Source organism: Colletotrichum gloeosporioides (assembly GCF_011800055.1).
Source record: "Colletotrichum gloeosporioides strain Lc1 chromosome Unknown consensus_62, whole genome shotgun sequence".
NCBI classification, from domain to species: Eukaryota; Fungi; Ascomycota; class Sordariomycetes; order Glomerellales; family Glomerellaceae; genus Colletotrichum; species Colletotrichum gloeosporioides.
Window position 1 is genome coordinate 40,948 of NW_025544707.1, and position 12,820 is coordinate 53,767.

General features: G+C 51.0%; 6 protein-coding genes and 1 pseudogene across 7 annotated transcripts; 4 read left to right on the plus strand and 3 right to left on the minus strand.

The window, feature by feature from the left end:
• Positions 1-650: 650 nt before the first annotated feature.
• On the minus strand, positions 651-1,227 carry GCG54_00014286 (uncharacterized protein; the record flags this gene model as incomplete). The annotated part of the gene is made up of 2 exons (XM_045414125.1): positions 651-937; positions 993-1,227. The coding sequence occupies 2 exons, from the start codon at positions 1,225-1,227 to the stop codon at positions 651-653; spliced, it is 522 nt and encodes a 173-aa protein (XP_045261739.1).
• An 871-nt stretch (positions 1,228-2,098) lies between these two features.
• Positions 2,099-2,371, minus strand: GCG54_00014287 (uncharacterized protein; the record flags this gene model as incomplete). Its single annotated transcript, XM_045414126.1, has 1 exon — positions 2,099-2,371. The coding sequence occupies one exon, from the start codon at positions 2,369-2,371 to the stop codon at positions 2,099-2,101; it is 273 nt and encodes a 90-aa protein (XP_045261740.1).
• A 1,485-nt stretch (positions 2,372-3,856) lies between these two features.
• GCG54_00014288 (Lactoylglutathione lyase) lies at positions 3,857-4,665 on the plus strand (the record flags this gene model as incomplete). Its single annotated transcript, XM_045414127.1, has 2 exons — positions 3,857-4,522; positions 4,570-4,665. Coding segments are annotated over 2 exons (762 nt in total), but the record flags the coding sequence as incomplete, so codon positions are not given.
• Positions 4,666-4,909: 244 nt separating this feature from the next.
• On the minus strand, positions 4,910-7,844 carry GCG54_00014289 (annotated as a pseudogene). The gene is made up of 4 exons: positions 7,608-7,844; positions 6,613-7,534; positions 5,930-6,078; positions 4,910-5,853 (listed from the first exon to the last, which is right to left on the minus strand). Coding segments are annotated over exons 1-4 (2,252 nt in total).
• A 719-nt stretch (positions 7,845-8,563) lies between these two features.
• On the plus strand, positions 8,564-9,058 carry GCG54_00014290 (uncharacterized protein; the record flags this gene model as incomplete). The annotated part of the gene is made up of 1 exon (XM_045414128.1): positions 8,564-9,058. One exon carries the CDS (start codon positions 8,564-8,566, stop codon positions 9,056-9,058), a length of 495 nt encoding a protein of 164 aa, XP_045261742.1.
• Positions 9,059-9,745: 687 nt separating this feature from the next.
• GCG54_00014291 (uncharacterized protein) lies at positions 9,746-11,683 on the plus strand (the record flags this gene model as incomplete). Its single annotated transcript, XM_045414129.1, has 1 exon — positions 9,746-11,683. The coding sequence occupies one exon, from the start codon at positions 9,746-9,748 to the stop codon at positions 11,681-11,683; it is 1,938 nt and encodes a 645-aa protein (XP_045261743.1).
• A 285-nt stretch (positions 11,684-11,968) lies between these two features.
• On the plus strand, positions 11,969-12,336 carry GCG54_00014292 (uncharacterized protein; the record flags this gene model as incomplete). The annotated part of the gene is given in 2 exon segments (XM_045414130.1): positions 11,969-12,060; positions 12,075-12,336. 2 exon segments carry the CDS (start codon positions 11,969-11,971, stop codon positions 12,334-12,336), a joined length of 354 nt encoding a protein of 117 aa, XP_045261744.1.
• Positions 12,337-12,820: the final 484 nt, after the last annotated feature.

A 12,820-nucleotide genomic window follows, 5' to 3' on the forward strand; every position in this document is an offset into this window, starting at 1 on the left:
GGAGTCCTTGTCTATCTCCATACATGTAATCGTCTCATTCAGCCCAAATAGTACCCCCGCCAAGAGATTAGTTGTGGTTGAAGAATATCTTATAAAATATCAAAGTCTGAAAATTCATGCCACAGATCATCGTCCAAATTATTCACAGGAGAAGGGTTCCTGTTGAAGCTATTCAGAAGCCTGCCGACATCGGCCGTTACCCCCCCCCCCACATCAGGTCCCCAGGTTCCCCGCCGACGCTACGACAGTGTTCAACACTGTGGACTGAATGTGGACTAAGATCTTGCATATTGACCCCCTGAACAGCTTATTTTCCACCTTATTTGCGTCCCTGTCGATCGGTTGGCATCCACATCATGCAGCAGCATGCAGTAGCATCACATATAATTCGGATACAAGGAAGGCTAATCGCTAGACACGTATCGCTTTTTATGCAGCAAGACATCAATATTGGTGACATCGTCACATTCAGCACAAACCAAGATCAGCAACGTCCAGGCAGAATGACCAGCTGCTGGCAAATTGAACACTACAAATAATGCTCCTTTCTACATCTATCGCAAAACACAAAGAAAGAAAATACAGCCAATGACATACCGGGCCTACCAGCAGCCCAAAAGAAATAGAGAGAACAGTATATGCAAGAAACTCTAGTCCGCGTCGGCACGCGACAACACCCAAGCGTCGATAGTCACAAACCCTTGGTCTCTCTCGACATTGGTGACTCCGACAATCATCAGTTGATTGACCCAGTAGTACGCATCGACACCGGTCTCAAGCGTCAGATACAAGATGCCCTTGCCGTTCGGTGCAGGTCCCTCAGCGCGGACGAAAATATTGGCGCCGTCGTTGGTTTGGAATTGAAACAGCGTGATTGCCTCGAATTGGCCTCGGCCATCGAGGAGGCCCCAGTCGGCACCGACGGGAAGCACGACACCTGTTGATGACCCTGTCAGCCGACGCTCATTCGCTAAGGCTAGGGAATTGCATACCGTTGAGCTTCGGCCCTTCGAAATTCCCTCCAGTGATCGGGTCAGAAAACCTGTTGCCTCGTGGGCCAACGCCAAAGTTGACGGACTGCCCCAGCGTCATCTTGAGCTGGAACAGCAGCTCGGCGTTGGGTACTAGGGGGCCGCCATCTTTGTGGGTGGGAACCGCGTTGGTCAAGGGCACGAACGAGGAAAGCAAGCCAGCGGTGGCCAAATTGAAGATGTTGGTGGGCAGCATTATGATTAGTGTAAATGATACGATCTGGCTGGAATGAATGAAGAGACTGTCATAAGTATGTGAACGAAATATAGCGGTAAATGGTCAGAGCTTCCTACGATTGAAGCTGGCTTCATGATCCTTTATGTATACAGACCACCCCAGTCTTTAGATTTCGGATGGCATGCGTTCCGTGATGCTGTCGCTGCGTGCCTTTTCTTGGCAGACCCAAAAATCGCGGTAGCAAAACGTTTCCTTGCCGTTGGGGTTTCACCCATAGGCTGGATTGAAAAGGTTTTAATCGCCGGCGGCGGTAAAGCAAAACTTAGCAGTCGGCAAGCCATTGCGCAGGGAATGTGCTTCTTGTCATTGCAAGTCAACCGGCGGGCCGCACGTTAAACGTCAAAAGCCCAAATGATGGGATGAACGGTGCCAGTACCGCATGGAGAACTTCTAGAAGCGCCAAGCCGGCTCACGCCCAAGGCTTATTTAGACTTCCGGCCAGAATGCAGGCACGCCATTGGTCGTCTTCGTGGTTGAGGTCATGGATGACGGCGCTTAGAGCCACATGCTGTAGGTTTGACTTGCAGCCGTGAGTCGGCCCGGGGAGCTGGCCGACACGTGCGCGGATGGGCAGTGAGGATATTGCGGGCCTGGTGACGAGCATTGGCCGTTGGCTCGGGCATCATGGCGCCCAGTTGAATTTTATCCCCATCTTTGCATGTACATGATCAAATCTTCCCGGTAATTTCGCTGTGAGCATCAATGACATCAGCCGGGTAAATAACCTTTGGGAATTACCATGTCTGGAAAACAGGAATGAGTGTTGTGCAGAATTCTGAATGTCGAGATAAATTGAAACCACAAGGGCGATAGTCGTCCTAACCAGACACTACAACCCTCGCAACGCTTTCCACTCATGCTCCAACGTACCGTACCGAATCACATCATGCCACTTGCGGTCAAGCCAAAACGCCTCTCGATCTCTTCCCTCCTCGACAAATCCCAACTTCAAGTACAGGCTCTGCGTCCGCTCGTTGAAAGACGACGTCGCGTTACGAACACTGTGAAATGCCTCGAACCGGAATGCCCAGTCCAGAGCCCAGTTGATCACCTCCCTGTCGTAGGCCTGATTCTGGTACTCTGCAGCAAGACTAATCCCCATCGCTGTTGACCGGTGATGGGTCTGGTCCCATTGATCAGCGCTTTCCCAACCAAAAATCAGGACCCTGATAGGAATCGGCTGATCTCCCTCTTTCTTGCCGCTGTAATCCTTCCTATCATCCTTCCTTTCAGTGGTATTGTCGCTTTCGGCTACGGGTCCCAGGGCGGGAGATAGAGTGTGACACTGAGGACGGCCTTGGTCAGGCCCTCCGCAACCCCCTCGGCATGCTTTTGGGTTTGGGGTCTGAGCATCCATAGCTACGCGAGCGCGGAGAGGAGGGTCGGCCTCGATATGCTTGTAGATGAACTTTATCTGGGGCTCGCTGCTGTCGAAGGCGCGAATGAGCAAACGCTCGTTTTTGAAGGCGTTGACGAGGCCGTCGGTGATTATTTCTACTTGATTTCTTTCGTAGCTACTATCGTGTATTTTCTGTGTGTAAGACTTGTAGGAAGCTATGGTTGTCGTCGGATTAGTGATCCATAGCAGAGCATGAAGACGAATCGCTTTATATGCTGATAGACGCTGCATAAACCCCGGAAAGTCCTACCTTCTACAAATAAGTCGTATATGCTGATTGCCGCCTCAGCGCTTACTTTCTGTTGCCGGGATATTCTGAGTTGCGACATTGGACTCTACGGGCTGCACGGCGAACAAAAGTTCCAAACGCTATAAATCAACAATTTGAGCTGCATGCGTTCAGCGCGAGTGACGTGCATCTTACTGCATAGTTAATCCATAGCAACTGACTGTTACCAGCTTCCTATTCCGTAGAAATATCATGCAATCACCCTGGAAAGACCATGCACCAAACATCTCCAGCCTTGCACTTCGTAAATGTCGTAATCTTAGGCTAAACCGTGTTTCGGAACTCACAAATGAGCGGCATCCATAGAGGTATAAGTGCAGATGCATACTAATGAGATTGAATCGATAGATGGACGATAACCCTGCTGACGGGTATGGGATCTTGAGGGTAGAGAGTTGTTTAACACTGCTACCCCGAATATCGCTTGATTTGTAACAGACTATTTGTGCAACGGCGGAGCGCTACGTATCCCACCGGCTACTCAAGTCTACGGAGATGGTAAAAATGGGTACGTAGTCAGCGAGATGGGGTACTGTGACGCAATCAATGGTATACTCTACGAGTGAAGTTCAGTAAACCAGATATCTTGGATAATGAGTTCAGCGTCTCTAGCGAAAATTACTGGAGCGAGAAAGTCGCTGCTGCCTTTGCCGTACTGCTCATACCTTACTACCCTCGCCCGCCCCCTCCCTCTTGCTCGAGCCCTTTCATCCCCGTCTTCTACCTTCTGTGCCCTTCTCGCGTTTCGTTGACCAATCGCTGAAGGAAACTCGAGGGCCCAGACTTGCACAGATGACCTCGCTCCTTCCGTTCGCGCCTTCTCACCAGAAACTCGCTCAGAATTAAAAATTCACCCACCTCAGTCTCCGTCTATTCTCTTCGGACATCTAACAGCAAGAAATTCTCCGTTCTGGGAACATCATCGCAATTTGAAATATTCAGACTTCGCCATGTCTCAGCCAATACCGCCATCTACATCAAAGTCCGCTCCGGATGGAGATCACGCGTCACATACCGCGGGTGACGAGGCGGCGATCTCACCAGGCGACCCGACTATCGGATACAAGTTCAATCACATGATGCTTCGCATCAGAGATCCTGCCCGTTCTTTGCACTTCTATATCGACTTAATGGGCATGCGAACCGTGTTCACCATGAATACTGGCCCATTCACCATCTATTACCTCGGGTACCCGCAAACAACCGAGCACCGCGCCGGCCTTGCAAAATTTCGCGAGGACACGGTATCCAAGCTTCCACACACACTGGGACTCTTCGAGCTGTACCATGTCCACGGTTCAGAGAATGAGTCTGAAGGGTACTACAGCAACGGAAACCAGCCGCCAAACCTGGGCCTTGGGCATTTGGGGTTCTCCGTCCCGGATGTCCCACTTGCACTTGAGCGCCTGAAGGCCAATGGCGTGGAAGTGGTAAAGGACTTGGGTAGCGCAACACGAGAAGATGTTCCGTTGAGTTCATGGGAAGCCGAACGTGGTATCGGTCTAGGAGATCTCAATTCGGCGTACAAGAACGTCTTCGAGCAGATTGCGTTTGTCAAGGACCCGGTATGTCCCCATTGTTCGCATTTTGAGAGATACACCAAACACATTAGGTACAGCTGCTGATGATTAACTGTACTGCTAGGATGGATACATTGTGGAGCTTGTTCCTCAAAATCTTCAAGGGCTGTGAATCTGCCCCAGGTTAATGGCCTTCAAGTCAATATTTCTTTGCAGGGGCTTATTTGATGCGACCAGTGCTAGAGGACGTTGTGCTCAAGCAGTAAAACTACATGCTCGAACTAAGATAGCTCCGCGCAACTCTTGAACCCAATTCCTTCCGTTGGTAGGCAATCTACGCGAAGAGGGCACAAGGCAGCAGTTCTTCGAATTGATTACATAAATGAATTTCACACTCTGCCTCGCCGCCTGTTCGTCCCTCTAGTGTATTCATCAGTGACCAGCGATGAAAGGCGCATCCCTGAGAGCGTCTGCCTGGATAGACCAAGCGTGTTTCCCTAACCGCACGAGATCCTCTCCAAACTCTCGTAATATTTCTTCCGGCGACGGATCCTCTTCGTCCAATTCCTGCAACATTGCCCCGGTCCCTTCAACATCGAGCGTAGCAGCTCGCCAAATCTGCTTCCACCTTTCAATTGCAAGAACGGCCTCTGGGGTTTGGCCCTGCACGTCCGTAGCGATCATGTAGAACGACGAGCGCTTGGATTGCTCTTTGTCGGTTTGAACAGAAACACCTTCTTACAGAACTTGCTGAACCGGTACAGTTGAAGTACCGTTGTCCAAGCCTCCACCTTGTGAAATAGCACGATCATTGTGCCGCCAGGGTTTAGCCGCTCGAGACCCAAGGCGAGCTGGCTTGTCGTCAGCCGGCGTGGCTCGGTCTTTTTCCTGTAGTCGTCCAATTGGTGATCGCGCACGACTGAACTGCTGCAAATGACCAGATCAAACCTTTGGCCAGGTTCGAATTGACGCGCCAAGAACTTGTCAGCATCTGGATGGTCTGCTGTGATATTGTCAAAGCCGAGGTCTGCCGCTAGCATCGTCACGTCAAGGTATCGTACATCGATGTCTTTGCTTTTCGGGACAAGGCTTCGGTAGCCACCATCACAAATCGGCAAGCTAAATCCAACAGCCTTGGCCCCAGGATTCAGCTTCACGGCGGTCGCAAGAAAGCCGCCCGGTGCCATTCCCATGTCGAGTATTTGTGGGAAGTCTGAGGCCGGAGATTTGATTTTCAGAACGCCTGTGGTGCGCTGCATCTCGTCGCCAATCCGCTTCATCATCCTGTAGAAGGATAACTCAGTAGCTGTATCGGGATTGGTGGCTCGAGCACGCTGGTGTTGAAAGAAGCGATCGCCGGCTGGACTGTCCCATCCCTGCTCATGATGATGGTCAGCGGCTATCATAGTGAACGATACGTGGGGAGCCGGTGTAATAACGCAACTAACGTACAATCTTGCGGAGCCGGCGAAGTTCAGCAAACTCAGGCGAGTGCTGGGTCAAGTACTGCACGATGACAGCACCAGGAGTGCCATGTTCCACGTCGTCGGAGTCGGTTGCAGCGATGCGAACGCTGTCCATTTCTTCTGCTGGCATCTCGACTTTGGTTATGTTATCAGTAGTGGTACTCATCGAAAGAAGGTCGACATTTGACATGTCAGAAGAAATTGGAGTATATCAAGAATTGAGGAGAGTCTGACATTTAAACCTTGGTCTCCCGACAGTCACAGAAGAAACCGTGATGAAAGGGGCCGCACGTCAAATGATCAGCGAGCTGCTTTGGGCCTACATGCATGAAGCCAATCAGTTGCCCCAAAGACCCCAAAATTCAGTCGGCCTCCTGCGTCTACTGATAGCCAATGGCATGAGAAGACGCTTTTGAGTCTAGCATACTACAGATTAGTGAATGGTACAAAAAACAAAAAAAAAGGTCTGAGATTGGGTTTCGCCAAGACAATGCACCGACAAAGTCCAAGTCGATGTCAAGATGGGAGGTGCGAGGTTGAAAATGTTTAGTAGCGCAAAAAAGACCTTGTTATGGGGTGTCTCATACATGTAAATCACTGCAGAAAGATAAAAGAAAACGAAGAACTAGCAAAAAGCATGAAAAGGGAATTGTCATCCTTTGATGAAACTAGCCCTCTCCAGCGCCTCAGCCTGAGTCTTCCAAATGTTTTTGCCCAGCCTGATGAGCTGATCGCCAAACTCATCAATCACTTCCTTCGCATTAGGCTCCTCCTCGCGCCAGTTATGCTTCATCTCCCCGTTCAAATCAAATGTAGCAACCCTCCAGACCTCCTTCCACACCTTGACAGCCGCAGCAGCCGCCGCGCTCTGACTCTGGACTTTGCTCGCAACCATGTAAAATGATGAGCGCTTTACGTGGCTTCTCGAAGGCTTGAAAAGCCGGACGGTTGAGAATTTGCTGAAGTCCCGCAACAGAAGTACGGTATCCCATGCTTCAACCTTGTGCAGCAAAACAACCATTGTGCCGCCCGGCTGAAGGTGCTCTAGCCCAATGGCAAGCTGGGTGACCGTCAATCGCCGCGCTTCGCATTTTTCTCGGTACTGCGCCCTGAACTCCCCGTGCTGACGAAGAACCTGCCCGTCACAGAGGATGAGATGGAACTTGTCTTGTGGGCCCAGCTGCTGCGAGATGAAGTTGCCAGAGTCAGGGTGATCTGATGGAATGTTTGTAACCCCCATATCCTGCGCCAACATCGTGATGTCCATGAACTTGACGTCCACGTTTCTGCTGGGTGGAAGCAAAGGCTTGTGCCCGCCCTGCGAGACGGGGAGACTAAACCCAAGAGCGTGTGCATCTGGATTCTTCTCGAGAGCCACCGCGAGGAACCCTCCAGGCGCCATGCACATGTCCAAGATGCGCTTCTGTCCCAGTGCTGGCCCCTTGATCTTCAACGCCTGGGTCTTTCGGTGCAGCTCTGTCCCTATGCCTTTCATCATGTTGTAAAAGACTGCTGACAACTTTTCGTCGGCATGGTCTGCAGCCTCCCGTTGCTTGCGGAAGTATGTGTCGCCGGCTGGATTTTCCCATCCCTAAGAGCACATTGTCAGCAGGTGCGAACCCAAAAAAATGAAGAAAACAGGCAGGTGATACCTTTTTTCGAACTGCGCTGAGCCTGGCGAACTCCGGCACGTTCGTACTGAGAAACTCAAGGATGATATCGCCTGAGCGCTCAAATGTGTCTGTGTCGGCGTTTTGAGGGTCGGGGTTGACGCTCAGAGTATTTGCAATCTCGCAGAGATGAGCAACAGCTACCTCGTCTTCCGGCATGTCTCTCTGGGGGGCAGATATTTGGTCTAGGTCGCTTTGCATGACGGCGGGTTCCGGAGTCGATTGAGGCATGGTTTCTCTGAGGACGAAGTACTCAAACGGCGGACAAAAACCACCATTTATAGGTTTTCGATTGATTTCATCAAACGACTTAGAGTTGGGTGGCTGTTCGGATACTTGATACACTTTCCTTTTTAGAGGCCATTTTGGCGACCCTACCAACCAACGTTGCCAGGCGGCCTCCAGCATATGCTGGAGGCCGCGATGGAACCAACACCTGCACTTCTCAATGAATCATGACTGAGAGACGCCACAAAGAGGACAAATGAACATCAAGTCATTTGGTTTCTGTAGATCTGGATTGTTAGGCGCGCTGGTCCAGTCTTGCTTTGATCCGATATCCATGTGGACAGACGCAACTATCTTCGATCTCAGTGTTCTCCGACTGAGACTCGCCAACGTTCTGGAATTCAAACCCAACTGTGCTGGAGCCTGCTGGTGTTTTGTCTCATCCAGTCTGTGACCAAATCCGACCGCTGAACTCAGCCCCGAACACTGGGCCCCGAAAATCCCCGGCTACCGTCCGGACATAAGCCGTCTTCAGACCACCAAGTGGGGAACCACCTGACCCGGGACCGCGAAGGATTCGGGCGTCCCACATACGGAGTATAAACACAGCCACCGATCCGAATCACCAACCATTTAAAACAACCAGTCCCCATCAGCGTACCGCAGGCTGACTTTCAATTCTTCCATTTCCACTCCAACCTGCAACAGCCACTGAACCAATCATGGCTTCTCGCATTCTCCACCCCGGCGCTTCCCCTCTTCTCCTCGCCCCGCTCCTCTCCTCAACCTGCACCCTTCTCTACGCCCACGACCAACACTTCTTCTTATCCTTGTTCAATCATCCCACAGTCCGCAACCAATCAAAGCCTCTGATAAATCCCTACTACAAAGAGTTCTTCTCCCGCGGGCTCCCGATCGTGCTCAGCTTCCTCGCGGTCTCTGCTGGCACGGCTCTCGCCAACTTGAAAGTGAACCAGACCTTGCTTCAAACCAAGGGCACCTTTTGGTGGTACGTCGCGGGCGCGGGTCTGTCACTGGGACACTTGGCTTATGTTCCGTTCATCGCGCCGCATGTGCAAACGCTTGTGGATGGAAACGAGGGGGAGGATATGAATGAGGCGCTGGATAAGTGGTTGGTCGTGAACTGGAGACGGATGCTCACAGTGGATCTGGGGGCTTGGGTTGCTTTTGGAGTTGCTGTTCTTGGGACGCTATAGAATTTGCTAGGCAGGCTCGGTTATTACCGATAATACATGATACGAAACTGAATATGGAACCAAAACGTGGACGGCCTAAAGACAATATGCCTAACTTTGCTTCCCGCACTCCCGCGCAGATTCACGCCTCTTACAATCCAGCGGGTGTCCAGGGGCTCACAATACTTTTTCTTACGTTGTCTATTCTTGGTCGTATGCCATTAGGTAGTCGCGCGGCTTTCACTGCAGTAGCGAGCTAGCTAGCTTCGTGTTTGCTAGGGTCAGCCCCGCCTTGAAGCACTCTTTTGACCAACCGTAAGTGGAGAGGACGTTTCTTTGCGATGCAGCCTGTCGACGTGTCACTCAAGCACAGCGGTAGGTGAGGGAGCTAAAGCCATTCTGCAAGTCTATCACACAGAGCTGGCAGTTTGGCGCGAAGCACCTAATGAAAACGCGCAGGAATCCTATCAGATCATCGCCCCGGGGTGCTTGCCTAAATATCCCAGCCTTCATGAAGCGACATGGTCGTAGCGAGACCTATTTAAGCCGGCCCGTACCCCTTCGAACGCTGAGACCGAAATAGCCACCAAAGCTGACCTCAAAATAATTCACAAAGTCGACCCGCACCTAGTTGCACCTGCATGCGCAGGTCAGACTTCAAGAACCCTTCGTATCTCTTTCTCTTGGAACACACAATTCGAGCTCGAGATGGAAAGGAGTCTTAGCGATGATTGTTTTGACATAACATGGCCTACAACTCCACCCGAATGCGACGGCGTCTGTAGAGGTGCTGATGGCCGGGTTGACCAAAGCGGCGTGAAGGCTTCCGGGTGGGCTTATCTTGACGAAATTGAAGAGGCTGCCAAACGCGGCTGTCAAAAATGTGCGGTGGTATTTCACTGCTGTCGCAATATGAAGCCTCTCAAAGGCAGAATTGACGTCGGTTGTAGCTTTACTAATCCTGGTCAAATACAGCAGGTATGGAAGTGGCTCAAAAAGCGCAGTGAGCACAAGACAATGGAGCTCCCTACCATTCAGCTGTACGTTCAGAGCGGGGCACCTAAACCGGCTTGGGACTTCATCAAGAATGGACGATTCCCGATGACAACTCGACGAGAGGAACACCAATCAATACTCGCTGCTTGGGAAACAGAATGCGAAGCGAGACATGCCAATTGTGTCACACGACATGCGGCACTTCCACGTCGTGTTCTCGACGTGGGCAACAAGATTGACCCTCGGCTTCTTCTTCATGTTTCTTCTGAAGAGATCGGCAACTACGTGGCTTTGAGTCACTGCTGGGGGCCGGAACATCTACATCCACCGGAAACAAACCTGTCAAATCTCAGACAACGCCAGGAGGGCATCGAATTAAGTACGCTGCCGAGTACTTTCCGCGATGCTGTTCTTGTAACCCGAAGTCTCGGTATTCAGTACTTGTGGATTGATTCTTTGTGCATGGTGCAGGATGATAGCTGTGATTGGCAAACAGAGTCATCGAAAATGGCCGGTTATTACAGCGATGCCTACCTCGTCATAGCCGCCGCACAGGCAGAAGATTCCACCCAAGGGTTTCTCGATGTCGCAGGCGTCCATCCACACCTTAATCCAGACCGCGCAGTTGAGATTGGACAAATCACAAACCCAAACTCCACCATTTCACGCATTTACAAGAGGCGTTTAAAGAGCGATTCTTCCGCGACCCGCCACCATGGGCTGTTGCACGCCGCTCCACTCAATCAACGAGCGTGGGCTTTGCAAGAGTATATATTGGCCAAAAGGATTGTACACTTCACCAAAGGCGAAATGCTCTGGGAATGTGCAGAATGTCTGAGATGCGAGTGCATGGAGATGGATCATACCACCGATGACATCAGCGTGCATCCAGGCATCATGAGAAAAGGCCAATTCCTTCTACTTCGTTACCAGGAGGACGGAGTCAGCCTTCATGAACTCTGGCTGGGCTTGTTGGAAGCATACTCGTCACGAGATCTATCATACGATTCAGATTTACTCCCGGCGCTCTCTGGGTTAGCAAAGCTGTGGCAGTCTCGAGGCGCTGGCAAGTACTTGGCTGGATTCTGGAACGAATACATCCTGGAGTCTATGGTATGGCAAGTCCTTGGTTTGTCACCTTCCCAGATCCAGCGTTCAACCGAGTACCGGGCGCCGTCTTGGTCACCATTCTCGCTAGAAGAAAAGTTTGGCTCCAAGAACCGCAGGACTCGTCTTTCATTTCGCTTCCCAACTGATCACCGGAGATTGGCGGAACGATGTGCCGTGGTACTGGACGCAGGAAGCACACCCACGGGAGCAGATCCCACAGGGCAAATAACAAGCGCATTCCTTCGAATTAGGGGCCGAATCATCCGAGAGAATGCTTCATCTGAACAGCTCAAGCTTCGGGGGGAGGATGTACACATAAGATTCGACGTGGACATGAACTTCGGTGAAGGAATTGACCTAACCTTTCTCCTGATAGGCCACAACACTCTCGGCGGTCTCATAGTACTTGTCTTACAGCCTTCGAGAAAAAGTGGCGTTTATGAAAGAGTCGGTATCACGTCTCGTTATAACAGAGAAGGAAGCCGAGAGTTGGCCAGTCAGTTTTTAGCAGTCAAGGAGGAAACTGTTGTAGTCATCTGAACACGCCTAATCACTTACTTTTTTGGCCGCGCCTTCTATGCGCTCGCTGGTCGGGCTGCTCATCTTCAAACGGAGTAGCATCCACTAAAACAATTAAAATGCCGAAGGTCAGTCGCACGATATAGGCCGGCCAAGGTCGCCCGATCCACGCAAACTAGCGATTCTATTATCTTGTTGTGAGTCAAACTATCATGGCTTAAACAATCTCCATCCAATTTCACTAGCTTCCCTCATGCCTTCTTCCATTACTCGCCAATATTTTCTCAGAAAAGAGAAATCCACACCATGGGCTTCAAGATCATCATCGTTGGAGGCAGCATTTCCGGCCTCTCTCTAGCAAACACGCTCGAGATCTTCAACATCGCACTCCGTCACAGGTGCATCCTATCAGTGCGCAGGGCGGCAACAGCGCTCTAGAAACAGCCGGTGTTCTAGTGAACCACCTTTGGCGCAAGATGAACCCCACCTCCCCCGGAGAGTCGCTCACGGAAGACGAGATCGAAGCTGTCTTTCGAGAAGTTCAAGCGACCTGCTTCAGCCGCGTGTCCGCCGCGGTAGACCAGGGCCGCCGGACCTGCTCCGTTTCGATGAAGGACACCATTCTCTCGTGGTTTTTGTGGACCCATTCTTCGCTCGGTTCAGGCAGAGTTTGATCTTCAGTCTTATTGTATACCGTTTTACTGCTTTTTCCCCTCCTGTGAAAGCCCCTACTTGGTGGGCTCAGAACTTCCTCATTGTCGAAAATATCGATACTGGCCCTAAAATTGACGGCATCCCTGTCCCGACACGGCAAACACAAGCAATTCTATGCGACGAAGGGCAGAAAGAGGGGTCCAGGGGCACAATGTGGGTGTTCCCTTCTGTGCTTTTGTACTACGCCCTGAGATAGATGTAATCTTCAGCTGTAAGTTTTAACTTATTAAGCCAGGGCAGAAGGAATGACGGCGAAAAATAGTGGACTTGCTTATAAGATCGAGACAAAAGAACCGACAGAAGAACAATGGTTTACACAGAAATCACCCGTGCTTAATGCGGCTGAGGTAGAGCCTAATGTATGGTCCACTGCATGTTACGAAAGCATTATCGCTTGAAATTGATATCAGGAACCCAAGCTAGCTATCGTACGCTGTGGACAAC